At 41.2% G+C, this 25,648-nt stretch overlaps 5 protein-coding genes and 1 long non-coding RNA gene across 10 annotated transcripts; 4 read left to right on the top strand and 2 right to left on the bottom strand.

Annotated features, from left to right (window-relative positions):
- Positions 1-433: 433 nt before the first annotated feature.
- On the bottom strand, positions 434-3,830 carry LOC6565057 (F-box/LRR-repeat protein 4). The gene is made up of 11 exons (XM_001991889.3): positions 2,971-3,830; positions 2,773-2,866; positions 2,495-2,711; positions 2,108-2,438; positions 1,793-2,043; positions 1,593-1,702; positions 1,369-1,533; positions 1,143-1,308; positions 868-1,059; positions 732-801; positions 434-665 (listed from the first exon to the last, which is right to left on the bottom strand). Exons 1-11 carry the CDS (start codon positions 3,361-3,363, stop codon positions 588-590), a joined length of 2,067 nt encoding a protein of 688 aa, XP_001991925.2. The 5' UTR covers positions 3,364-3,830; the 3' UTR covers positions 434-587.
- Positions 3,831-3,958: 128 nt separating this feature from the next.
- Positions 3,959-5,703, top strand: LOC6565058 (tRNA-dihydrouridine(20) synthase [NAD(P)+]-like). The gene is made up of 3 exons (XM_001991890.3): positions 3,959-4,187; positions 4,263-5,225; positions 5,290-5,703. Exons 1-3 carry the CDS (start codon positions 3,968-3,970, stop codon positions 5,538-5,540), a joined length of 1,434 nt encoding a protein of 477 aa, XP_001991926.2. The 5' UTR covers positions 3,959-3,967; the 3' UTR covers positions 5,541-5,703.
- An 83-nt stretch (positions 5,704-5,786) lies between these two features.
- LOC6565059 (mRNA-capping enzyme) lies at positions 5,787-9,419 on the bottom strand. Its single transcript, XM_001991891.2, has 6 exons — positions 8,791-9,419; positions 7,690-8,685; positions 7,457-7,595; positions 7,115-7,388; positions 6,692-6,888; positions 5,787-6,618 (listed from the first exon to the last, which is right to left on the bottom strand). The coding sequence occupies exons 1-6, from the start codon at positions 8,992-8,994 to the stop codon at positions 6,500-6,502; spliced, it is 1,929 nt and encodes a 642-aa protein (XP_001991927.1). The 5' UTR covers positions 8,995-9,419; the 3' UTR covers positions 5,787-6,499.
- A 1,045-nt stretch (positions 9,420-10,464) lies between these two features.
- Positions 10,465-13,258, top strand: LOC6565060. The gene is made up of 4 exons (XM_001991892.3): positions 10,465-10,891; positions 11,571-11,622; positions 12,374-12,516; positions 12,689-13,258. The coding sequence occupies exons 1-4, from the start codon at positions 10,631-10,633 to the stop codon at positions 13,136-13,138; spliced, it is 906 nt and encodes a 301-aa protein (XP_001991928.2). The 5' UTR covers positions 10,465-10,630; the 3' UTR covers positions 13,139-13,258.
- An 802-nt stretch (positions 13,259-14,060) lies between these two features.
- Positions 14,061-24,795, top strand: LOC6565061 (early endosome antigen 1). Of its 5 annotated transcripts, XM_032738180.2 has the most exons (13): positions 14,061-14,246; positions 14,359-14,524; positions 14,609-15,078; positions 15,138-15,225; positions 15,290-15,384; positions 15,503-15,610; positions 15,905-19,891; positions 21,323-21,418; positions 21,482-21,777; positions 21,851-21,950; positions 22,339-22,644; positions 22,842-23,934; positions 23,993-24,049. In XM_032738180.2, exons 1-13 carry the CDS (start codon positions 14,208-14,210, stop codon positions 23,998-24,000), a joined length of 6,852 nt encoding a protein of 2,283 aa, XP_032594071.2. In that variant the 5' UTR covers positions 14,061-14,207; the 3' UTR covers positions 24,001-24,049. The 5 variants fall into 5 exon arrangements, 4 of the variants coding, with proteins under 4 accessions (XP_032594071.2, XP_043072033.1, XP_043072034.1 ...); XR_004365254.2 differs by lacking the exons at positions 22,842-23,934; positions 23,993-24,049 and adding an exon at positions 22,035-22,158 and having other exon boundaries at positions 22,339-22,406; XM_043216098.1 differs by having other exon boundaries at positions 22,842-24,730.
- A 76-nt stretch (positions 24,796-24,871) lies between these two features.
- LOC116805590 lies at positions 24,872-25,554 on the top strand. Its single transcript, XR_004365269.1, has 2 exons — positions 24,872-25,057; positions 25,225-25,554. It is a non-coding gene; the product is annotated as an uncharacterized LOC116805590 (long non-coding RNA).
- The last annotated feature ends 94 nt before the right edge of the window (positions 25,555-25,648 follow it).

The following is a 25,648-nucleotide window of genomic DNA, read 5'->3' as shown; positions in this document are numbered from 1 at the left end:
ATAACTAGTACGACTCTTCAAGTTTTTTCGCTGTTTCTTAATCTATGTTATCGCCTTTATTTCGTTTAAGCAGTTCATACACTATCTCGAGTACGGTGCTTGCTTTAAGTGTGTTACTATAAGACGGTTTTTCCACACTTGAAACTTAGAAAGCCCTTTAGCAAAAAAGTTGATCATAAAAAACTTAAGTTAGAAATACAATTTGATAATTTGTTACCTAGTTTAAATATCGCCACAGTCTATAGTGAGTTTGATCATTACATGTTCTAAATAAAAAATGTTTTCCAAACACTATCTTATCTTTGCATCGATAATCTTTATGATAATCGCTGATATACGCAATCCGGAAAACTTTGACAGACTTCCTATAAATCTGATGATGAGTATCTTTCTAGTCGTGGCGTTTGTGAAGTAATTTATAACGATAGAGTTATTTGTGGGATACGGAAAGCTGCAATTGTATTTGCAAGTTAATATCAAATTTATTTATAAATATATACAATAACAATAGTTATGTGTAACTATATAAACAGGGTGTCGCGAACGCTTTACACTCGGATAATCACAAAGCAATCGACATTAGCCGACTATCTATCGTAGTTGTTCCGACTGAATTGGATTTTCACTTTAAAGAGTCGCGACCAATCGATGATTAAATTGAAATGCTGTAAAAAAAAAAAGAAGAAAACAATTACTAGTAATTCGTAATTTTCGTTTAACATGTGATCTACCTCACGATCCATAATGTTGTCGCAAAAGCTTAGGTCCAATAATTTCAACTTTTTACAACGCACTAGGATGCTAAAAGAAAATGAATCAAATTATGCGACAAATTTTCATTATTATTATACAAATCGAATAGCTTACTCATAAGCACGCTCGTGCGTTATGTGAGTAACACCCATTAAATCCAATTGCTCGAGATTTTTTCCCAATGTTGCAATATGCGTGAGATCACGTTCAGTAATGCCGCGCATGGCCGACAAAAACAGCTTCTTTAGCTTGGGACAATTGGTGAGCAGTTGGTATAGGCCATCACCAAGATTGGCCTCACGCATACTGCAAACAGAAATGTTCTTATTAAAGTGGCGTTGAGCAGCAGATTGTTAATCGGCGATAGTTAATCAGTTCGCCTCACTTACCACCAGCCCAAATCAAGCTCCTCCAATTGGTGGCAACGGGCCAGCGATTGAAGGCCCCGTGCGGACAGAAAATGCGCTTTCCACATGTCCAACGAAACGAGTTGGGTGTTGTAAGTGGCTAGATGCGCGGCGACATTATCCATGTTTACCGAAACACCGCAAAAGGCTGAAAAGTGTGAAGATTTTATGGATTTTTGTAGTATTGATTAATTAATAAATAACATACCTAGATTAAGATGCTTTAATTTACGGTTGCCTTCGAGCATGCTCAGCAGCAGCTCAGACTCAAATGCAGTTTGAAAGAGATCGAGTCGTTCAAGATTTTTGAGATTGGCCAGGCAGGAAAAATTTAACAGTGGGGTGTCAGATCCACAGTTACGCAAACTGAGCTCTGTTTGGGTTATAAAAATATCTTGTATAATTACAATGATAAAAATGGTGCTTATATACCTATTAGATTATCACAGACTATGCCAATTGTCTCAATGCAGCTGGCATTGAGAAATTTGCAAGAGTTCAAACGTAAATGGGTGAGATTGTCTCCACGTTGAGTCAGGAATCTATGTCAATGAAAAGGAAGAAGAAAAATGAAGTTTACAATACATGTATCAGTAGCCTTGCTTAATCATTTAGCCGCTAGTTGTATTTACTTCTTGAACTCGGTGGGTGAAACCTCTCCAAACCCGCCGCACCACGATAAATCCAGCTTGCGCAACAGCGTCGCTCTGCGCGCCAGGGTACACAACAGCTCTGAGTTGGCCAACTGCCAATAAGGCTTCAGGCTGAGATCGCAATAGAGCAGCGGATGTGTTGAAATTTCGTAAAACAGGCGCGACACTTGGCCCACACAAAAGAGTGACTTTAGGTCCAGGTAGCTGAGTATTTTCAACAGGATTTCGAACTGCAAAAAAGACTTAACACATCAGAGGAATTTCACAATTGATATATAAAAATAGTTGGCCAACCGGCAGATCCGTTAAAGAGCTTTGTGGACCGCTGCTTTGCAACTGCTGCTCTTCAGAAACTTTTTGGTTTTCCTTCAAAAATTGGCTAAGATCGTTGTTGATAAATTCATGAAGTTTGACAGTACAATTTTCACGACAACTGGGTTGGAACTTTAGCGTGCGCAGCTTGCAAAGGATAGGTCCACTATTGATATCTTCCTTATAGCGTTTAACCATCGGCGTTAGCATCTGCTGCATGGATCGCGTTGAACCAGTGCGTCCATATAGCAGAATAGCATCGATCTGGGTGTAATAGTTCAATCGGCTGTGATTGAAGTCAATTCGCAACGTCCTGTAAAGAGCCATGTGGAATATAATTAAGGTTAGCTAAAGATGCTGCGGACTTACTTGGTCAGTATGTTAGTATTCTTAAGAGTCGGCGCAAAGCGCCGAGCTTCGCGCGTGAAATTGCCCTTAAACTTATTCAGATCACTGCTACTTGCCTCCCACAAGCACGTCCAGCGCTTCGTAATGCTGTAAGCCCATATGCGCACTACGCCACCCGGATTGTATGTCTCAAAGATGGAGACCTCTTTGGGTATCACAAACTCCTCAAAATACACAACTGTGCAAGAAACAGAACAGTAAATAGGTGAAGTATATCTTGTGTTCACTTGATCACTTACCAATAAAATCATGTGTGGGCAGCGCTGGCAGATTTTGTGGCTGAATTTCACGGGTGGACGAAGGCGCGCAGTGCCACCAGTCACCAAAGGTACGCTAAACGCAAAAATTTAAATTACGTAAGGGGAAGAGCAACATAATATATTATTTATACGGTACATAGGACTAATGTAATGCTTTAATGACAACCACAAATTTACCATACAAAAGGCCTCTGGATAGTCGCCATAGGTGGGATACTTGCTTGGCCTGCCAATCACATTAGCGGCCGTGTAGGATATGCTGTAGTCGATACCATATTGCGAGCTAAAGTCATGCACGCCCAGCACATACTGTGCTAGGTAGTAGCTGTGCTCATCTTGAGATTGAGTTTGTGACTGTAGCTTGCAGTCGTCACCGGAGTGACCACCATTGCACTCCTGATTGCGTTCCATAAGCATGGCCGTAAAATCAATATGTGCATCCGGCTCCGTATCGCTGCCAGAGCTGCCATCCTCACCGCCAAAATCGAGCAGGGACATGTGACCGTAGTTAAGCCTTAGCGAACGATTTTTTCGCGTATGATTCGCATAACGCGCTACAGCGCTGAGCATAGGCTGTAGCGCGAATCGTTGAAAACGTTGATGTCGACGATTATTGCTTGAATGCTGTTTGTTGAAGTCAATGGCAACAATGATTGTTGATTTGTTGTTGTGATGATGTGGATGCAAGATGTCCTTGCAAGATGTCCTGCTATATATGGATTTCACGCGCGAGCTTTGGCACGTTGCTGTGTCCGACGTTCACACTAAGCTGCTAGAAAGTGTGCAACTTAAGGGTAGTAAGTGGAGGCCTTAATTCAATTAGAGGCTATTGCGAATTCCTCTTTGTTGTCAAATAGGTGTCAGGGGTTGCGTTGTTGTCGCGGCTGTCAAAGGTGGCCGTTTTGGGCAGGTTGAATTGCTTTCAGTGTGCTGGTATTGAATTTGTTGTGATCAATAATTAATACTTAATATAGCTATTTGGCGTTATTTCTGATAATTTCATATTGAATTTTGACAACAAATCCGAAACAACATTTAATTTCTATATTTCATAAAAAAAAAAATTGACAGAGTTGCAAGGGGCACTCGAGTCGATATCGATAAATTACTGATTGCATGTTGTAGCAATTGTGTCGATAGTTGTCATGCAACAGCTGTTAGCGGTTCCGTCTCCATGCTTCGCTTCAACTGGTTGCCTATAATCAGACAATTGCCAACCATGAAAATGAAGAAACACCAACGTCTTGACTATCGGAATAAACTAATCCTGGCACCCATGGTGCGTGTCGGAACATTACCCATGCGACTGCTTGCTCTCGAAATGGGCGCTGACATCGTTTATACTGAGGAACTTATTGATTTGAAATTGATCAAAAGTATTCGCCGTCCAAATCGTAAGTTAGCCTTAAACTTGTGTTTGAAGACACAGAGTAAGCAAAGTTATCATTCCAATATTCTTCGTTTTTCAGCCGCTTTGGGGACTGTTGACTTTGTGGACCCTTCGGACGGCACAATTATTTTTCGCACATGCCCTTTGGAGACGTCAAAAGTGGTGCTGCAAATGGGAACCAGCGATGCGGCTCGAGCTTTAGCTGTTGGCAAACTGGTCCAGTGTGATATTGCCGGATTAGATATAAATATGGGCTGTCCCAAGGAGTTTTCTATTAAGGGCGGAATGGGAGCAGCGTTGCTAGCTGAACCGGACAAAGCTGCTCATATACTGCGCACACTGTGCTCGCAGTTGGATATACCAATTACCTGCAAGATACGCATACTGCCCGATCCCATGGATACCATCAATCTCGTTCAGAAGCTGGCAGCAACTGGTATTGCTGCCATTGGCATTCATGCGCGGACTAGAGATGAACGGCCCCAGCATCGTCCACATCCAGACGTTTTGCGTGCTGTGGCGAGCGCGGTGGATATACCTATCATTGCCAATGGGGGATCTCGGGAAATGCACACGTTTGAGGATCTGCACAAGTTCCAGGAATTGTGTGGCGCTGATAGTGTCATGGTTGCCCGTGCTGCCCAGCTTAATGTGTCTATATTTCGCAGAGAAGGCGTTTTGCCAATTGACGAGGTGATTGATAAGTATCTTCGCCTTTGCATCAATTACGACAATGCTCCGCACAATACCAAGTATTGTGTGCAGAGCATACTCAGAGAGTTGCAGGAAACGCCGCGCGGCAAACGCTTCTTGCAGTGCCAAACGTTACAGCAGATTTGTGAAATTTGGCACCTAGGTGACTACTGTCGCCGTCGACAACAGGAGCTCAAGGATCACGGTAATGCTGGGCGTGCCAATGTAATTCTCTCCGAATGCCTGAATAACAAACGTCAAAAGCTCGATCTGTCTGAAGATGCAATGGAGGAGTATGAGGGCGTCATTAGCCGTAAGATGGCATTCCTGCGCTCCACCTACACGAGTGGTAAGTGGTGCTCTGAAAAGTGTACCTGTTGAATGTCATTGTGATCCTGTAATTAAATTTGTAGATACGCAGCTACCCAAGACGGTGCTCTATGTGCACGCTGGTCGCCTGGGTAAACAACCTCCGTGCTACGAGACGCAGCGCTGCGACAAACTATTCCGGGCCATCTGCAGCTATGACGGGCAACGCTATAGCAGCAGTTTTTGGGAGAAAAACAAGAAACAGGCCGAGCAAGGAGCTGCATTGGTTGCGTTGCTGGAGCTTGGACAGCTGAACGAAAAAGACCTCTATGACAATGGCAGTCTAATCAGTTAGAGCCTCATGAACTGCTCATCATGAATTTCCTTACAAAAAAATACATCTATTTGTTCACAGCGCTTCTACATTTGATTTTGTTGGTTTAATTTATGTTTACCGCATGCCTTAGGCAACCATACAATAATGTTCAATGTTTGGAATTGTGGATGGAATAAAACTACTAAAAATAAGATTAACTTAAGAATTTTGTTGTATATTAATCATAGGTGGAAGTGAAATATTAAGAGACTAGTTTCAGTTGCCACAGCTTTTATTTAAATTCTATGTATATACATGCATTATTTATTGTTATTTGATATTTGTAGACAACAATAAAAGGAAAAAATTTGCATGCTCGAGTTGATGTTATTCTCTCTTCGGGTCTAAAATACCCAAAATCTAACATTTTAAATTTTTTTGCTTAAATATAGGGAGCATTATAACTCATAACTGGTGAGTTTGGTCGAGATATCTTGTAATGAAAAAATGAGCTCGACTCTCGACCGGTCGTTCCAACAGTAGTCAAATTATATACTTTTCCGATTTTACCGCATCCGGCAAGCATACGAATAGATTCAAAATTTTATCACGAAAACTTCTGTACTGAAGCTAGGATGTTCGGACATGGCCATATTGACAATGCGTCGTCAATAATATATGTATATGGTGTAAGGTGTATATGTGCCTCATGGGATCTGAGATGTCTTTTCCAGTGAGTGACAGATTTGCGAGAAAATTATTAACAAACAAAAAAACATATGTTGTGTTAATTATAGTTTATTAATTTCCTAGTGTGTGTGTGTGTGTGTGTGTCCGTGTGTCTTTATGTCAGGATCGATCAGCTGGCCGGAGCTCCAAGACAGAGTCGACCCCGAAGAGAGTGGCAAAAATAAATAATGATGCTGCTCTCTTAGTGGTCGAATCTATTTGTGGTGTGCTGAATATGGTGCATGAGAGGAGATAGCAGCTTAGCATTGCTAACGTCGTTGAGAGGCTGGTGGCGGCATCATTGTATGACCATCGCGAAAGCCAAAATTTACAATAAAGCTTAGTAGATAATCCTTTGTAATTGGATGCTTGATGCTCTCCACAACGGCTAGAAAACAAAATACATTATTACATATATTGTCTGTATGTTGTCTTTATATAGCATTGGTAGGAATACTTACCGACGCTCGTGTTGAAACTGTTGGGCAACTTTTTGTCCGTTCGCTCGCGCATAAAATCCCAATTGCCATATTGATTCATCGTGCATTCAACAATTTTGTTATCCAGCTCGCGTATCTCTTTTGTAAGTTTTTGCATTCGTCCGAAGGGTGCATCATGGCCTCCTACATAAAGAAAGCCAACCTTTTTGGTCAACAAGCTAGGAGCAAAAATAAAATGGTTAGTAAATAAGTTTTTCACACTATTCAATAAATAAGTACAAATTTAATTAGCTTCCCCTTTCAATTATTGAATTGGTTCGTGCTGACGACAGTGAAAACAATATTCATAACGCGTACTCCAAGTTAACAGACTCTAGCTTCAATCGTGTTTATAATATTTGGGCTAATACAGACAGGCCGACAGTAGGACGGAGATTGACTTACCCCTCGCCACGCTCTGTTATAATCTTAAGTCGAAAGTCCACGGAGTTAAGCTCATGCGGTTTCCATTTGAATACATCGACGCATACGCCGGCTGTGTACGGTTGCTGCGAGGGTTGGAAGATGAGACCGTCGGGTTCATGGGCCAGCGAACGCGAAAACTTTTCGCCCAATAGACTTTCCGACGTACGAATGTCCCAAAAGTCTTTGTTGCGCACACTGAACGGCTCCAGGGCACGGTTAATAATGCCCTGCTTCATGGCAAGTATACGCGGACCTGTTTAGATTTGAAGATATTCGGTATTATTATTGGATGCGGTGCAGCTAAATCTTTTAAATGCGTACCTATAACTTCATTTTTAATATAGTCTAGACGATGTGGATAAAAGAACTCCTCGCGCACATCACGACCCGCCAGTCGCACAATGTCATAGACAAGAAAACGCGGTGTCACAGTGTCACCAATCTTGTCCAGCACCATTTCCTGTAAGCGAACAAATACAAATTTTAATATTAAAATGTAATTAATGCATGTATATCTAATAAATATGGAACTACGTTTGGCAACGTTCACTTACACCATCCAGCAGTGTACCATCGAGATGTTCATGCAGATTTTTACCATGCACAAAGGTCATATTTTCCACCTGAAAGCATGAGTGATTGCGATCGAAGAAATAGATCTCCTCGCGTCCATCAATGAGCATCATATATCGCGTACCGTCCGCCTTCCATGAAACCCTATACGGCATCTCGCTGAGTCTCTTGATGTTGTGCTTGTCCATCGATATAGGCTGAGCGCCCGGAAAGCCACTCTTCTGCCAATGGCACCAGTCTTGTACCCTGTGCTGTAGCCCAGTGAGACGTGGCTGGTCTGTTATTTGCCGCACACCGGGTACACCAGCCATAAATGCTGCATTCTTAACAACCAACTCACGTCGTCGCTTCTTTTTCTGGGGTCCATCGCCAGCAGAAGCGACATCCTCACCATTCGCATTTGACACAGTATCATCGTCATTGTCTTCATCTTCTGTGGCCGTTCCACTCCCAGCTGCACCTGCGGCCGCAGCCTGCTGTGAGGTGGATGAGCAACTGTCATCGTAGCGGCGTTTACTGGCTTTGGAATCGCTGATGGCGTCTTCATTACCATTGCTGTCATCATACTCCAAGCACCAATTGGGCTGCTCTGGAGCTTGGGGAGCATCCTCCTCTACCTCATAGCGTCGAAATAGCTCATTAATATAATCCTGCTTGTAGATGCCGGGCGGTCGTGCATTGGCAAACACAGCAAGTGCGGCTTCTACAGAGCAATCCAGACGTTCCACCATATAAGAGACGATTAGGAAGCCCGTTCGATTAAAGCCGTGGGTGCAGTGCACAGCAATCACATCGAATGGCCGCTCATTAATAAAGTTGTCAACCAGCTCAATGAAACTGCGCGTCTGCTCCGGCGATGGTGTTTCACCATGACCGCGACACTGTAGCTTAATATATTGTGCTCCTCGCTCTTCCACCGTGCTGCGATCATAGAATCGTTTTGTGTTTGTCAAATCGATCCAAAGGCCCAGTTTTAACTGCAGAGCCGAGTGGGTGGTAAAGAGATGAATAGTATAACATATGTTTGCATGTATCTACGTCATATGTATGTATATATGGAATGCATCTGGGACAACTCTTACCTTGAGTGTCTTGCAATAATCGAAAAGCATCTCGGGACTAAAGGTGCATTCAATGGCCATCTTGTCTTCAAAGGACTGATTTAGCGGCGTTTTGAATGCGAGAAACCGCTCCGCGATAATTTTATCACTTTTCCGTGGACAATAAAGCCAACGGTTCGGTAGTGGGCCTGAGCCCCGCTCCCGTTCGCGATGTGAGTGAGCCATTCCGACGGTACGTCACGGGGGGACGGACTTGTTAACTGGATATGGAAAAGATGAAAATGATATTGGCAGGCAAGCAATAATGTCTTCAAATAATTGGCTCTGGCTGCAGCCGCGCAAAAGCGGTTATGAATCGCGTCCTGGTTGCGTCGTTAACTTCTTCACATCGTCTTTAGAGGAGCGCAGACACTTTCGGAAAGTGCTTTGCTTGGATTGCTTGCTCGTGGGTGTTTGTGTGCGTCACGATTAATGTTGCCAGATTATTAGATTATGGCATTAGCTTATAAAATGTATGTATAAGCACATCGAAACATGAATAAATTAATTGTTTCTACTGGCGACCGTTTTTTGATGATGTTCTTTGTGCTTTCTGAGCAGCTGACAAAGGGATTCACGCACAATGCCGATAAATAGAGTTTTGTTGTCCTATCTGCATTGCAACAAAATGTTCGAAACGTGTGAGATTGTGGCAACGCCACATCGATAAATTGGCAGAGCGCCACCGATGAGCTGGCAAGCGAGTCGAAAATGTGGCCAGACTGCCAGACTACAAACATCTGTAAGCATTGTGCACTAAATTCAAAACTTAAAAAACAGTTGCACTTCTGTCAAGCAAGCAAGATCCTAATTCTCGTCCACAAATTAAATGTGTTTATTACCACCTTGATTTTTCTTATGATTTAGGTGTTTTCTCAGATTATTTAAGTTTTTAATATAAGAGCTTGTATTTTCTATTTATTGTTCCTTTCATTTTTCTTCCTCTAACTCTACCAGTTTGTTTTCTTTAAATTTTTACTGTTATCATTTTTTTCGTATATTAATTCGTATGCCTCCTTTTTATTTTTGTAATTATTAAGTGTGTATATTTTTGTCAGAATTAAATTAAATTTAGATATTAAGTAGTAGCTGTCCAATTAACATTTGCCAGAGGCCGGAAGTGTAAATCAAATGTTACCTTAAAATAAACCGAAGACATTGCCGAAAAGTTTTTAACTCATATGTATCTTATAATTGTATTTTTTTATGCTTTTGTTTTGGTCGACATTTCATAAAAACAAGAGAAATTGTTTAATTAAAACGTTGCGCATATCTGCGAGTACATTATCGATTAGACATATGAATGTGTTAACATTTGTATAAATATCTATGTACATAACTATGTACATATGTATGTAAATGTACTTTGCTCGTGCTCACAAGTACTCTGCTGTATATTTACTCTCACACAGACGCAAGCAAGGAACTACCAAATCATTTACTGCAGTGTAAATAAACAAAAACGGCGAATGTGGTGCTGTTGTTCTTGCTATTTTTGCTGATGTTGTTGTTACTGGATACAATACATACTTAAAAACAAATGCTCGGCCACAGAAACGTTCCGAAACGTACACATTTCGCACGGATGAAGAGATGGAAGTTAAGGCAACAATAATAACATCAAACGATGGCAACATCTACGCTGGGAGCATTGCTTCGGTCTACATCCGATCGAACGATGATCGTCATTGTCGATTCTTCTTCGCTCCAGGCCGAATGTCATTCATAGAACCGAAGAAAAATTTTCACTTTTAATCCGATATTTTGTGTTTGTTTTCAACCAAAGTGAGCTACGATTATATCATATTAAATTACAAGTTCAATGGCAACAACTACTCCTTCCCATTCGCATGCAGTGCGTCCAGCAACTGCAGCAATCACAAAATCCGTGATGCATACGCCAAAAATAACAGTTACAAACACAACAACATCAATAACAACCACACCAACGACGAAAACCGAACCAGTGCCAAAATCACCAGACGACGTAACTGCATTGATGCCCCGGAAAAGTTTGACCTCCATGACGGATGACGAGATCATCCAAGAGAACCTCAAGGAAATACTTGATATGAAATCGCGAGTAAGTTAACAGTCTCTAAAGAATCCCAACAATTTGGAATGTTGCACATATCACGAAAGACTAATGCAATCATCGCATTTCCAATGATGAGGCGTCATCAATTACGGGCATGGTCGAACGTGCAGAAGCTTCAGCTTGCAAATAACAGTACGACGCCATCAAATATTCCGCTTTCATTCATTTCGATTCATTATACAAATACATATATACATATGTACATATATATTTAAATACATGTACAAATGGATATATGCAGATCATCAAATCTTGTTGGAGCGCCACACTGTAAACAATGTTTTTATGGGCCATACTTGTAGCCCTGGCCATTATGACTCAGTATGGTATATAAACATGTACAAACATTCATATTAAACAATGCATGTACATACACGCACACACACACACACATACACACACACTACCAAAGAAGCACTACTCAAAATGTGTAATTTTCAAGTCTATTTGTTGAAACTGTTCTTCACAACAGCATCTAATAAATAGGTATTTTTTCAGAACTTATTCCTCATTATTAACGCATTCTCTTAAATAATCCACGCTTTATTGATGAAATATAGTTCCAGATCTTGACTTCATTTTAGTAGTATGTGTACGATTTATACATGTATGTATATGTATATCCTATATGGAATTCATTTTGGAACTTTCTTCTCCTTTGCAGGAGGAACGTAAGGCCAACGGACGCCTCGTGGCCGTGATTGTTGCCTTTCTGGGTAAGCAGAAACAGATAATGGCATATGTACATATGTATGTACATACATATTTATAGTGCACTATATTTAGAATTGTTAGCACAACAAACATTCGCGCCTTAAGCTAATTTTTAAATTAACATATAAAATATAATTTAACTTAATGCATACATATGTACACATATGTGCAACAATTTGTATATGTACTCAATCGAACATTTACCACAATATGCTTCCATTTTTTATGGAAAATTTCATCCAAATTCATTTTGTGTTCGAGCAAATTGCAAATATGTATCTACTACATAAAAAAGTAAACAAATCTGCTTTGATTATATCGGAAGGCTAAACAGCCGCAAGACATGAGAAGTCGCCTTACCAAATATCAGATTTTGTGCATGTAATTTGCATTTTGGCACACAGAATTCGGATACACGCGAGGTTTAATTGCAGCAACCAGTCAGCGCAAAACTATTCAAACTTGCATACTTAAAATAATGTAAATACTATTTGCTATTTGCTATTACTACATAAAAAGTATTTTAAACGTACGCGTAAAATTGCATAGTTTATAAACTGCGTTTTATTGTTTCCACATTCCCTTCTTCACTTCCGAACATGGCACAGTACAGTTTTTTGTTTTCGAAATTCACAAAATTTTATAATTTAATGTAGGGCAGGGTAAAAGTTTTCTTGCATAAATATACATATATATATATATGTACATATATGGCATAAATAAAAAAGAACAAATTCCTCTTTCCATTTGCAGTGATCTTTATGGCCCTGTATCATGCTCTGAAACGCAAACCTGCCGCGTTGTCTGGCTTCCTGGTGCCGGCTGGCATTATGCTCTTCTACGGCGCATGGGTGGTTGTCCTGGCAAAGCGCGATAAGCACAAGCGCGCCATGTTTGTAGGTACCACAGAGAAAAACTCTCATATTGTACATACTATATGTAGTATGTACATGTATTCATCAAATGTACATAATTTCATGTTAATATTTTATTTCTAAGCTGCATTTCTCTCTCTCTCCCTCTCTCTCTCTCTCTCACTCTATTGCTGTCTCGCTCTTTGCTTTATAGGAACGGCATATTGAGGAGGTGGCGTTGAAAAACAAGTCTGAATTGGAGGAGAAGCACACGCGCATAAAGCATTCACAGAAAGGCAGCGCATCCAGTAGTCTGCAATATGTCAATGAACTAGCTTCTGGCACCGAGCATCGGAAGAAGCAAAGGCGTCATAGACAGCGGCAGAGGGAGCATGAATTGAAGCCCGATGGATTGGGCCTGACGGCTGACGTTAAAGTACACCGTTTGGGCACCAAGAGACCGAGCTTCAGACAAAAGCTCTTTGGTCAAACAATTGGCCATGTTAAGCTATTGGAGATGCAGTGCGACAGCGTGGATACGGATACGGATACGAATGCGCCAAAACCTTCAACAGTAGTTGAATTAAGCGAGAAGAGAAAACGGATGCAACGTTTTGAGACATTACCTACACCACAATTAAAGCACATGAGCTCGGCGCCATAGGCGTTAAGTGGGGGCTGAAGTTAATAAATGTACTGTAAACGTGTATGAATGCTCTAGTCGAGCACTATATCAAAGAGTGTAAATAAACAAGAAACAACGTTTGAACTGGTTTTCAGAAAATGCTGCGAGTTTTGTCTGGATATCTTGGTAAAATATTTTATTCTAGTACAAGAACAAATCTCTCGACGGATTTGTCCTATATAGTGGACCCATCTGGTAGAATCCTTCATTAAGACAGTGTTAAAGCTGAATAAGGTCTGGCATGGCTATATCGACTCGACTAGTGATGCTTATTAAGACAATATATTATTTTGGCGTCTCCTTCGATGCATTCCAAAATGTATGACAAAACTATAAAATCGGCTACAAGGGTATTGAAATAGATATATTTACTGCTTATTTTGCTCATGCGTCAACCAAAGTTAATTTTGTGTTCGATTATGGAACAAAGTTTGAAATGACAGTTAGTATTTTTGAAATGTAATTATTATTTTGGTACATTTTGCACACGAATATCGGTACAATTCGATGATCATTTGACGATAGTGAGAGCAGAGATGTCCATCTATCGATTACAAAAACAGGTCGAATCAATCATAAATAATTGGCAATACGACAATGACCCGAACTTAAAATAGATAAAAATCAGCAAAAAATATTAAAAAATATTTATATACATATATAATGTATAGTTACTAACAAAATAAATAAATTATGTCTATCGAACACAACTGTGTTTGGCAAAGCAACTCTGGTGCAACAGTGAGAACGCGAGTACAGTAAAAGCATTCGATAAATAGAAATATCGCAATTCGCAGCAAGCGCGCTCGTTTTGTTAGCGTCGAGAATCTAAGTTTATTGTTTTAAGCATTTTTGTAAGATCAAGTGAAAAGTCATTGTCAACTGTGAACAATACAAATTTAGATTGTCAAGAATACTAGTAAATTAAAATATGTTTGTATAGACATTCCAAATAGTAAGAAGTTAATGACGCAAGCGCGCATTCCATGCTAATATTCTTTTGTGTCCTTTGTATTTTTTTTTTTTGTTGTGTTAAATATAAGTTAAAATGGAACTGCGTGTGTGGAAAACATTATTGTTGCAGTGGGTAAGTTTTCCGTCTAACCATAAAAAGAATCGAACTATAGAGAGAACCGGCTAATCATTAAGAGAAGATGCAAACATATCTAATGCACTATTTTTTTTTTTCCTAAATGTAGGTGCAAAAATGCAATTTCATAGAAAACATTTCATGTCTCGAAGATTCTGATATTGAGGCATTTTTTGCCAATATGCAGTATGCTGGAGTTGAACTAGCCACCAAACAGCCGGAGTCGCCCCTAAACATTACCCCGTTTCTGGGGTCACTAAAAACATTTCTTCAAGGTATGTGTACATTTGAAGATCAGCATCGAATATAGCTCATATATATCATGTATATTTATATATGTCATTAAATATAATTTGCAGATAACTATCCAGATTTTGAGCCACATTTTGAGCACGATGGCCGCATAGCAAACGAAGATTACATTTATGTGTACACACTTCTTATGCACTACACGTGCATTCAGAGTCCGATCACATATTTTCATAATATCTGCAACGATTTACCGAAAACAATGCAGCAGTGCATCGTTGTATTCTTCGAGCAGATTGTCAACGACCCGGAGCTGACTCGCAATCGTTTGCGCCGGATCATTCGCAATATTCGGGAAGATGCTGAAATAAATACAAACAGTTCAGTGTCGGCACTGGCCAGCAGCACGACGGACTCGACGCCAATCGACAATGATGCGATTGGGTGTGCGAATCCTGTGACGCCGTCGCCCGTCCAAAAAAAGCTGCACAGTTTATGTGACTCCAGCCAAATGCCGGTTCCGTCAACACCAAGAACTGAGCTGCTCGAACAGCGTACGCGTGAGCTGCTTGGATTGAGGGTAAGAGCGGGTGATGGTGTGCTAATTTCCGTATAATTACATTTAAATTACATTTGCAGGCTGAGTTGGCAACGGAGCGGTATGAAAAGACTTTTCTAGAGGAGCAAATCATAGAAGACGAAAAATTGATTAATTCGCTTAGTGAAAGTATGAGAAATTTTACACATGTACGTATTGTGCCTTTAAATTTTTATTTGTTTTAAAATTGTAGGGAACAAGCAATTGGCCCAGATGAAAGCCGTCCTTCAAAAAGAAAACGACGAGGAAAATTGCGCGAATAGCATTGTGACCAATGAAGTAGACAACGTAAGTAAAACTAAATATATCCGGTGGCACACAGGTAGAACGGACTGATGTATTAGCCAATGCGCCTACCTGTATCAGCATTTATTATTTGTTTACCACTACCTGGAATGAATTACAGCTAAAGCGACAACTTCAAAAGGAGCTAAGCAACAAGGATGATATTATTGCCGAACGCGACGAACAGATGCTTGAGCTGAAAGCCAAACATGACAAAGTTTCTGCCAAGGTAAGTACGAATAGTTCTCAGTAGTATCTAGAATACTATAATATTCTGTCAGCTATGTTTTATCTGCGTACACCTTGGTACAACTGAAAATAGTAACTTATTTTTAGGTATTTATACAGAACAAGTGGATTTAGAATTTATAGGCATCTTGTTGTTTGCAAAAAGACATTTAGTACCCGCTGTATCATATATGATTTAAATAATGTCAATTCTGACATTCGGAATATAACATAAATAAGTCATAAATATATCATGTTCAGAAATTAATTTTCTTATGAAATTCTTTTTCCACAGCTGAAGCTTTCAGAGAAACAGTTGCGGGTCTGTATTGAGAAAATAAATGTACTGGAGCTGCATTCGGAGAGCTTTGCTCCCATGTTGACCATAAAGGAGGAGACCATTGCCTGTCTGCAGCGCGACAAACTGGAGCTAGAACAGTGTCTAAAAGAGACTCGTGACGAGCTGCATAAGGGACGCGAGGTGCTGAATGCTTCATCGGATCTGCTGGATACCTCACAGTCGGCCAGCAGTATGAATACCACACCGGAAACCCTGGCTTGCTCCGTTATAGATAAACAATTGCGCGAGAAGGAGCAGGAGAATGAAGAACTGCGTGAGCAACTGACGTCCATCAGGGTGGCAACTGCATGCATTGTGGATGGCATTTTAAAGATCGCACAGCAGCATCAAGTGGAGATACCAACAAAACCCAATGATGATGTGCAACTCTTAAACTTAATTCGGCGCAGTATGGAGAAGTTGTCCTCTAGCTTTGTGCAAGAGGAGCAACGTGTGAAGGAACTGCAGGATCAGTTCAACATACAGATTCAGCAATGTGCGCACCACGAAGAGAACATTCAGCATCTAAAGAACAACGCTGAGAAGCTGGCTAAGGAGTTAGAGGACAGTCAGTCCAACTTGAAGACTAGCAATGAGAAGTTACAGAATAACGAAATTGAAATCACGAAAAAAGATAAGGAACTTCTGCAGCTGAGCGAAGAATTGATTAAATTCGGCAATCAAGAACGTACTCTACAAGATCGCATTGCCACTGAATCCGAACTATCACTTAAGCAGTGCCAGATGCTGTCCGAGCAAGAGAAGATTATTCAAACTCAGGAATTAAAGTTGGCTGAGCAGCAGGCGAAGCTAACCGACGCTCAAAATCAGTTGAAACGTTTCCTTGACCGAGTCAGTGCCCAAGTTAATACGAAGATAGCTTCAATGTCAAGCGGCGAAAACGGCTTAAAGGAAGTGGAAAATGTGCTGATGAGAATGTGCAATCAATTGGAAGAGTCCAAGGTGGAGATGGCTGCCAAATGTGAACAGCTCACTGCTCAAGACCACTTTTTGATGCAAATGCTAAAAACACTCAATGCACACATCGAGCAACCAATCGGTCCTAACAACATTGTAACTCTTCCCAAAAACCTTCAATTCTTGAACATGAAACTTGCCCTGTTCGTCTCGAAATATGAGCATCTCCACGCTAAATGTAATTCTTTGGAAAGTGATAATCTGCAGACGGTAGAAAATATGAGGCAGCTAGTAAGCGAGCTGGAAGAAAATACCATAATACGTAAGCAATTGGAAAAGCAGTGCGATGAGCTAATGCAGCAAATGCAGCAGAAGTCTGAGGAATGCGAAAAAATAACTCAACAGTTGCAAAGTGAGAAAGCAAACAAGACTACCATTCAAAGCGAACTTGGCAAAGAGTTGCAGACGCTAAAGCTGACGTGTCAGGATTTGAAAATGACCAAGGAGCAACAGTTGCTCGACCGAGAATCTCTCCAAAAAGGTTTGCAAAAGCAGTGCGATGAGCTAATGCAGCAACTGCAGCAGAAGTCTGAGGAATGCGAAAAGATAACTCAACAGTTGCAAAGTGAGAAAGCAAACAAGACTACCATTCAAAGCGAACTTGGCAAAGAGTTGCAGACGCTAAAGCTGACGTGTCAGGATTTGAAAATGACCAAGGAGCAACAGTTGCTCGACCGAGAATCTCTCCAAAAAGGTTTGCAAAAGCAGTGCGATGAGCTAATGCAACAACTGCAGCAGAAGTCTGAGGAATGCGAAAAGATAACTCAACAGTTGCAAAGTGAGAAAGCAAACAAGACTACCATTCAAAGCGAACTTGGCAAAGAGTTGCAGACGCTAAAGCTGACGTGTCAGGATTTGAAAATGACCAAGGAGCAACAGTTGCTCGACCGAGAATCTCTCCAAAAAGGTTTGCAAAAGCAGTGCGATGAGCTAATGCAGCAACTGCAGCAGAAGTCTGAGGAATGCGAAAAGATAACTCAACAGTTGCAAAGTGAGAAAGCAAACAAGACTACCATTCAAAGCGAACTTGGCAAAGAGTTGCAGACGCTAAAGCTGACGTGTCAGGATTTGAAAATGACCAAGGAGCAACAGTTGCTCGACCGAGAATCTCTCCGAAGAGGTTTGCAAAAGAAGTGCGATGAGCTAATGCAGCAACTACAGCAGAAGTCTGAGGAATGCGAAAAGATAACTCAACAGTTGCAAAGTGAGAAAGCAAACAAGACTACCATTCAAAGCGAACTTGGCAAAGAGTTGCAGACGCTAAAGATGACTTGTCAGGACTTGGAAATGACCAAGGAGCAACAGTTGCTCGACCGAGAATCTCTCCGAAGACGTTTGCAAAAGAAGTGCGATGAGCTAATGCAGCAACTGCAGCAGAAGTCTGAGGAATGCGAAAAGATAACTCAACAGTTGCAAAGTTCGAAAGCAAGCAAGACTACCATTGAAGGTGAACTTGGCATGGCGCTTCAGAAGCTCGAGCTGGCGGAGAAGACTAAGGAGCAACAGTTGCACGATCGAGAATCTCTTATAGAAGATTTGCAAAAGAAGTGCGATGAGCTAATGCAGCAACTGCAGCAGAAGTCTGAGGAATGCGAAAAGGTAACTCAACAGTTGCAAAGTGAGAAAGCAAGCAAGACTACCATTGAAGGTGAACTTGGCATGGCGCTTCAGAAGCTCGAGCTGGCGGAGAAGACTAAGGAGCAACGGTTGCACGATCGAGAATCTCTTATAGAAGATTTGCAAAAGAAGTGCGATGAGCTAATGCAGCAACTGCAGCAGAAGTCTGACGAATGCGAAAAGATAACTCAAGCATTGCAAGTGGAGAAAGCAAGCAAGACTACCATTCAAAGTGAACTTGGCATGGAGCTTCAGAAGCTGGAGTCGGCGTGTCAGGCGTTGGAAATGATCAAGGAGCAACAGTCGCACGAGCGAGAATCACTCGTATTGGATATACAAAAACTGCACGATGAACTGAAAGTTAAGAAGCTGAAAATTTTGACGGTTGAAGAGGAGCAAAATCGGCAGTTGGTGCAAAAGAACACTGTCGAGAAGGAACTGGAAACAGTCAAGGCAACGCTTGCACAACGGGAGCTACAACTGGAGCAAAGTAAAACGCAGCTGGACACTTACACCAAGCGCTTGGAGAGAACAGTCATTAAGCTGGGGGAACAGCAAGCTGTTGTATCCAAAACTCAACGTGAATTAGTTCAGATCAAGTTCGCACAGGAGGAGCAAGCAAAACTTCTCAATGCAATGCAACATGAGAAGGAGGGCTTGCAGTTGGAACTGCGAACAAGCAAGGAGCGTGCAAATCGATCGGAGGAGAAGCTGTCTAGCCTAGAACAGCAGTACATGAAGATACAGAGTTTAGAGCAGCAGCAAGAGCGGAAGATAAAGCTTGAGAAAGTGCGCGACATTGCTGACAAGAAGATGATTTTGGTAACCGAGGAGGAGAATACCCGTCTGCGCCTTCAGATTGGCGCCCTAAACTCGGACATTGTACAGCAACAGAAGCGAATTGGGGACTTAACTGACGAACTACAACTGGCCAACGATACCATTGCTAAAGTGAGGCAGGAGCTGGAGGCGAATAAGGCGCTGCAGTGTGATTTGGATGATAAGTTGAAACATCTGAAATCTGAGTGCGAAAAGGCAAACGAACGCGAATCGCATTATCAGCGCAAACTGAAGGCACTGAAGGACGAGCTAGAAGAGAGCCTTGCCGATAATATTGATATTCGCAACAGCAAGGAAACCATGCTGGACACTTTGCACAAGGAGAATCGCATGGTACTGGACCAAATGAATAAGCAGAAGGCTAAAGAACATCAGATGGAGCTCGATTGCCAGATATTGCAGGCCAAGTATCGCGATGCGAAAGAAGAGATTGGTCGCTGTGAGCAAAAACTCAAGGATCAGCGTCTCGAAATGGAGGGCAAATTAGAAAAGATGAAATCCAAAATGGTAAGTACACGTTTGATGCGTTCCGTATTATGTATTTCCGTACTGTATGGCATGGTGGCATTAACTGGCGCCGGGGTTGCCAAATACCTCTTGCGTCATCACAACTGTTGCCATGTATTTTAATGCTAGGCGTTCTTTACAAGCCCAATATGACATTGTAAGAAAGGTGAGCCTAAAATGCAGTCTTCAAAATACCAATATTTATTTGTGATCATATCATCATCATACATGAATTGTGGCAGCACATTTCCTTCATTTCTATTGGCAACTGAGTCGACAGTTTAACCATTTCTATTGTTATTGCTTACTGTGCGCCAATTTTTGTGGTAAATTTGTAATTCAAATGATGTATTAATTGAGTATAGATAAGTCCATCAATATTATTATGAAATCTTTAACTTTTAACTGTATTTACTGCGATTAATGATTGGTGAGCAAATCTTAAAGTAATAATATAAATGAAAATACATTCATTAAAAACTGCAACGCTATCTTTTATTCGTGTCATATGAGCTAGAGACGTCACAACTATTGCGATTATATGTATATAATGTTTAGTTGTAAGTTTGCATGGTCTTTTCATTTTGCTATCTCTTTAAATACTGGGTGGTAGCGTCGTAGTGTATACCTTTTCCTATATTGTTGTTGTTGTGAGTGTGTGTGTGTGTGTGTTGTGTGTTAGTTCTGCTTCTACAGTTTTTACAGGCATCATCGACGGGGAGAAGGGATATACAAACAATGAAATAAGTAGATTAATGTGCTTCTTATCAAATGGAATTTTAAACTATTTTTCTCTGTTTCCTCTTCTCTTCCATTTTCACTCTCTATCACAACAACACGCATAATAATAATAATAATAATTAAAAATACAACTGTCATTTCAAGAAATTCAAGGCCAAAAGTCTCATATCGTTAGATTTAAGTCAGTTGGGTAAATACGAGAAGCGCACACAAACACACACAAACGCAGAGGGAACTTCTTTCAAGAAAGTCGACAGTTCGTACCACATTATCTGTTTCAAATGTTTGATTATGCTGTTGTTTCTCTTGAGCATAACGTATATAATATTTTTGAGCAACAATGTTTATATCGATGTAAAGTCTAGAAAACCAATTGAGTTTTAGACACAAAAGCGGAGGAATCACTCTTTTTTTTGTTGTTTTTTTTTTTTTAATTTGTTATGTCTTATTATTGAACGAGTATACTTGTATTAGTCTAGGTTTAGTTAGTTAGCTGTCCAGTGACTTGGCATTGTGACCGTTATTGGCCAACGAAGTCCGTTTCGTTTTCATGTTTGTTCTCTTTGTCGATGTCGTTTTTCCCCCTTTTTGTCTTTACTTAACACCCACAACTTACTGCTCACTGCTCACTGTTCGCTACTAACACCACTACGCTATCGTGTCTCAAACCACACAAACTGACAACTGTAGCGGGCATTGTACAAGGCGGAAGTGATCCGAATGAAGGAGAAGCAGGAGCGCGATGCGACCAGCAACAAGGCGGAACTGGAAAAACTGACTGCACAGGTAAGTTGATTATGTCGTTATGTTAATAGTATCGTTGTATCATAATATAATAATATTTTCCAGAACAACAAGTATGACGAACATACGCGTGCTCTATCTGCTCAGATTGTGCGTCTGAACGAAATCATTTTGGAGCAACAAAAGCAGCATGCCATACTCAGCACCAAGCTGCGCCACCTACACGAGACCGAATCGGCGGCTTCCGCTTCTTCTCCCAGCGATGACTGGCACCCGTTTAAGCGGCCAAGCGCCCCATCTGCCAATCTGGGCAGCAATCTGGCCATGGAAGATGAGGAGGGTGAGGTGTTTAATAACACCTACCTCACAGATCTTAAGCTTGGCCGTGTCCCGGACATAACGTAAGTGCCTGTTACTTGTGCATTAACAACAATTTGTCGCTTATCTGCATCCCATCTTTTTCCGCACAAATAGCACTGAAGAATTGCAATATCGCAACTCGTTGCAACCGCCGCATTTGAAGAGCACATATGCGGCACAGTATGACTTGGGTAGCCAAGAAAGCGATCTCAAAGTAAGCATTAACATGGGTCGCGCTGCCGCCGGAGAAGCAGCAAACACAAATAAACAACAATAACAACAACATCAACACCCATAGGAGCAGCTCCCCGCTCGGAATTCCGCTCAAGGCACAAGTGCACGCAAAGTGGTTACAATTGACATGTAGCTTATAGAATCTATTTAGACAGCAGACGACTATCAAAGTCAGACCACTTGCATATGTATGTTTAAGATCCTCTCCATCCCGTTCCAATATGTGTCCTGTTGTTTCTGTGTTGTTTATCGTTAAATGTTGATGTTGATGTTGATGTTGATGTTAATGCGTCTGTTTCTGTTCAAAATCATTTACTGAGAATGAAATTGAGAATGTATTTATTGTATTGTGTTCTCACCCCCAACAGGACGGGCCACATGGCCTGGACGACAGCATGAGCGCGCTGCTGAGCACAACGGGTGGCAACTGTACCGGTACGCGTAAAAAGTCGATGGGTACACATTACAAGCGGCCAGGTCCACCAACGCCAAGTAAAAATGGTGGGCGACTTTCATTTGGAAGCTCGGAACCAGCGCGTGAAATATTGCGCGAAACCTATGACAATAATGGTAGCACCAAGACGCCGGCGCGCTTCAAAATCTTTGCGTCACGGTTCAGCATGGGCAGCAGCGGCGCCACTGGTGGTGGTGGACAATGCCTGCCACGCGACGAGGTAAGTAGTAAATAGTGTATTTTTGATGTTCTGTGCTGGTGCGTGGTTGCGATTTGTGTTTTGTTAGTTTGTTGGAAAACATATATAGGTACAAACTGTGTTAACTGCCAGTCATCGTTGTCGTCCGTCGTCCTTGTGATTGTTTTGTAGCTAGTACTACAACGGGTCATTTACAAAAACGCTGTGCTCCTTCACAGCAGCGGCACTCTCATCGTAAAAAAAAAGTGTTGCCGCTAAATCAACGCCGCAATCCGCGCCTGCGAGAAGAGGGCGTTTTTTGCACCTCGACGCCGCGCACGAGTCGCTCCTACTTCGATAATTTGCGTCGAAATCTGCTATCTGATGCGGCGATAGTGGCTCAACAGGAGGTTCAAGAAGGCACCACACCACATTTATCCAACGCTATGCCCCTAATAATGAATAACCCCCAGGTCCGCAGGCTGACCTTGTGCAGACGGCCTCCAGTGTCATCCGCCAGTTCAACGGCCAGCGGTGTCTCATCGCACAATAGGCGCAAGCGAAAAAGCACTGCACGAAAATCCGTGTGCCCGCATGGAAATATTTTTGTAATGGACAGGCGACGTGGCGTGTTGCCGGCAACGGGAAGTCAGCAGCGCTTGCAGCAGCGCACCAAGGGAAAACAAAATCGCATTCAATGCTTTGATCAGGCTAGGCATATGGGCGACAATAGCAGCGAGATCGAATCCGAGTCGGAGCAAAAAACCAACGATAACAACAATTATAGCAGCCACAATCGCAATAAAGCAACATACTCCAACTTGACGGAGCTGGAGGAGTCGCAACAGCCGCAGATGGCGCTGGACGTCACGCAGGAGGGCAACAACTATATACAACAACTACATCAACAATTTGAAGCGGATCATGTTTGCGCATGGCTTAATGGCGCCGCCAACGTCTCTGCCGCCAATGCCACTGAGCATAGCCACGATTTTCACTTTGACCAGCTATGCCTTCAAACCGAATCGACAGCTCCGTTTGAGCTGCAGCCGCTGCAATATGATGAATTACCATCAAACACTGAGCAACAAAATGATGTTGGAGCGATCGTTTTGCCAACTAATATCACTGCCATCAGCACATCGAACGTCAGTTACACGACCAACGTCTCGTCGTGTCAATCGTGGACCACATTATCTTCGGTTGCCGTCCGTTCCCATGCCTTGCCGGAGGTCACTTTGATGCCCTGCAAGCACTCCAGTACCGCTCCAGAGTGGCGAGTGGTGTATCAGCCGCATGCCAATATTTTATCGCAACTCGGGCATTGCATTGGTATCAGAAAATGTCTAGTGCTTGTAGTGTTCATACTTTTGATATTGATGTTCCCCAGCAAAATGAGCATCTCAGCAGCTATAGGAATATTACTTGTATACCTGATTGTCGAGCGCTTCTACAGATAGCGGATGTGTGACGCAGTTTGACGACAGCAGGGGCATCATGCACATACATACAGAAATCAATTTTCAATTCAAGTGTTTCAAGTGTTATGTATAATTTGACATTAATAAATTCCGTTATATTCCACTACAGAACTCGCCACCCAAACGACGCCTCAGCAATATATTTAAACGCAAGTAGGCGTGCTTCACAGCCCAGCCATTGAGATCACAAAACCTTAAGCGTCCTTTTGTACAGTTGAACTCGGGTTGAATGGCACCCAGCAGAGTGGAAAAAGCTGAAAATAATTCGATTATCATATTAATTTATAGCTTAAGTCAATTAGCATATTCAGTATATATTTTGCTTATAGGATATCCATTACTTATATTATAATTTTTTTTTGTTTTTGCATTTGATAAAATGATATGTTAATAGATTACCCAATGTCTTCGAAATATGTCAATGAAATATGATAAACGTTGCTTATGCCATCTATGTAGATTTTCATGTTTGTATGTATATAATTTTGTATGCTTCTTTGACACGTCAAATGATGCGATAATGCCATATTTTCCATACTTTTTTCATGCAACAATAAATTGATCGGTCAACCAGAAAAATTGTACACATATCAATAATGTATATATAAGAATGCATAGTTTCATATTACTAATTCCACATGTTATTAAGTTACTTTCATTAAATCTATCTTATATATATATATGCAAATATATACATATATATATATATATATAATTCATAAATTTATTTAATTCTTTCTGTTTTGTCATCCGACCAAGCAGGTTCGTTTTTGATACAAAGGAACCTTTTTACTCAATTAAGCTTTGTTTTCTCTTAATTGTCCATTATAAGCAGTAGTGGCAATAAAAAATATATGCATACAGTTAATAGTTCAAAAATCAGGTGACATTATGCTTGCTGCGTGTAGTTTAATCAAATATTAAACCAGTTTGGAAGAGCAAGGCGAGCAGGAGGCTCGCTCGCCACATGCAAGGTAACAAACTGATTGAATGAATGGCGCTTACCGAGTCAAGCCGATGCCTACATTACGTGCTACATTTGCGCAACAGCGTCAACAATTATGAGTGAAACTGTGCGAAGTCCACAATAACAAATTGTTTGTTTTGATTTTGCATTTTTTCTTTTTTTTTGGGCGTGCAGCGCATTTATGACGCGGATGGCGAACGGCGACTGCTGACTGGCGAAAACAACTGCTATTGCGTCGTCTTCGCCATTTGCATTTCCCGCTGGAAACAAGAGCTGCTGTACTGTACATATATGCATATGTAGGCATATACCTTCTATAATTACAAAAATTAACAGCAATTCGTAAAAAAGCTAGAGGGATGGTCTTGATAGTTAGACAGTATGATAAAGGATCCTACTCCTGGTCTAGTTGCTGCACGAAATTATTAACTGATTGAATATCCTCTTGTTATCAAGGGGGAGCACTAGCTACTTAAGTTCATTAAAATATATTTTAAAAAAATATTGTTGTTGTTTATCAAACTAAAAATCTGGTTCCAAGTCAGACCAGTCCGACCAGGGTTTTTTTTTGTTGTTTTGTATTTTTTTTCTCCACTGC

Source organism: Drosophila grimshawi, unplaced genomic scaffold, assembly GCF_018153295.1.
Source record: "Drosophila grimshawi isolate 15287-2541.00 unplaced genomic scaffold, ASM1815329v1 contig_848, whole genome shotgun sequence".
Taxonomy (NCBI): domain Eukaryota; kingdom Metazoa; phylum Arthropoda; class Insecta; order Diptera; family Drosophilidae; genus Drosophila; species Drosophila grimshawi.
Note: the sequence above shows the minus strand (reverse complement) of the source record. Positions and strands in the feature narration are given on the sequence as shown.

What these genes read in the sequence shown, in the direction of transcription:
- LOC6565058 (XM_001991890.3), top strand. Translation starts at nt 3,968, where the DNA reads ATGCTTCGCTTCAACTGGTTGCCTATAATCAGACAATTGCCAACCATG. An exon ending in AAGTATTCGCCGTCCAAATC is followed by an intron (nt 4,188 to 4,262) that starts GTAAGTTAGCCT and finishes TTCGTTTTTCAG; the next exon opens with CCGCTTTGGGGACTGTTGAC. An exon ending in GCGCTCCACCTACACGAGTG is followed by an intron (nt 5,226 to 5,289) that starts GTAAGTGGTGCT and finishes TTAAATTTGTAG; the next exon opens with ATACGCAGCTACCCAAGACG.
- LOC6565057 (XM_001991889.3), bottom strand. Translation starts at nt 3,363, where the DNA reads ATGCTCAGCGCTGTAGCGCGTTATGCGAATCATACGCGAAAAAATCGT. An exon ending in ATCCAGAGGCCTTTTGTATG is followed by an intron (nt 2,867 to 2,970) that starts GTAAATTTGTGG and finishes TTTTGCGTTTAG; the next exon opens with CGTACCTTTGGTGACTGGTG. An exon ending in ATTAAAGCATCTTAATCTAG is followed by an intron (nt 1,309 to 1,368) that starts GTATGTTATTTA and finishes CACACTTTTCAG; the next exon opens with CCTTTTGCGGTGTTTCGGTA.
- LOC6565060 (XM_001991892.3), top strand. Translation starts at nt 10,631, where the DNA reads ATGGCAACAACTACTCCTTCCCATTCGCATGCAGTGCGTCCAGCAACT. An exon ending in TACTTGATATGAAATCGCGA is followed by an intron (nt 10,892 to 11,570) that starts GTAAGTTAACAG and finishes TCTCCTTTGCAG; the next exon opens with GAGGAACGTAAGGCCAACGG. An exon ending in CGTGATTGTTGCCTTTCTGG is followed by an intron (nt 11,623 to 12,373) that starts GTAAGCAGAAAC and finishes TTCCATTTGCAG; the next exon opens with TGATCTTTATGGCCCTGTAT.
- LOC6565059 (XM_001991891.2), bottom strand. Translation starts at nt 8,994, where the DNA reads ATGGCTCACTCACATCGCGAACGGGAGCGGGGCTCAGGCCCACTACCG. An exon ending in ATTATTGCAAGACACTCAAG is followed by an intron (nt 8,686 to 8,790) that starts GTAAGAGTTGTC and finishes TCGGCTCTGCAG; the next exon opens with TTAAAACTGGGCCTTTGGAT. An exon ending in ATAACAGAGCGTGGCGAGGG is followed by an intron (nt 6,889 to 7,114) that starts GTAAGTCAATCT and finishes TTTTGCTCCTAG; the next exon opens with CTTGTTGACCAAAAAGGTTG.
- LOC6565061 (XM_043216098.1), top strand. Translation starts at nt 14,208, where the DNA reads ATGGAACTGCGTGTGTGGAAAACATTATTGTTGCAGTGG. An exon ending in GATTAATTCGCTTAGTGAAA is followed by an intron (nt 15,226 to 15,289) that starts GTATGAGAAATT and finishes TTAAAATTGTAG; the next exon opens with GGAACAAGCAATTGGCCCAG. An exon ending in GCCAAGAAAGCGATCTCAAA is followed by an intron (nt 21,951 to 22,338) that starts GTAAGCATTAAC and finishes CACCCCCAACAG; the next exon opens with GACGGGCCACATGGCCTGGA.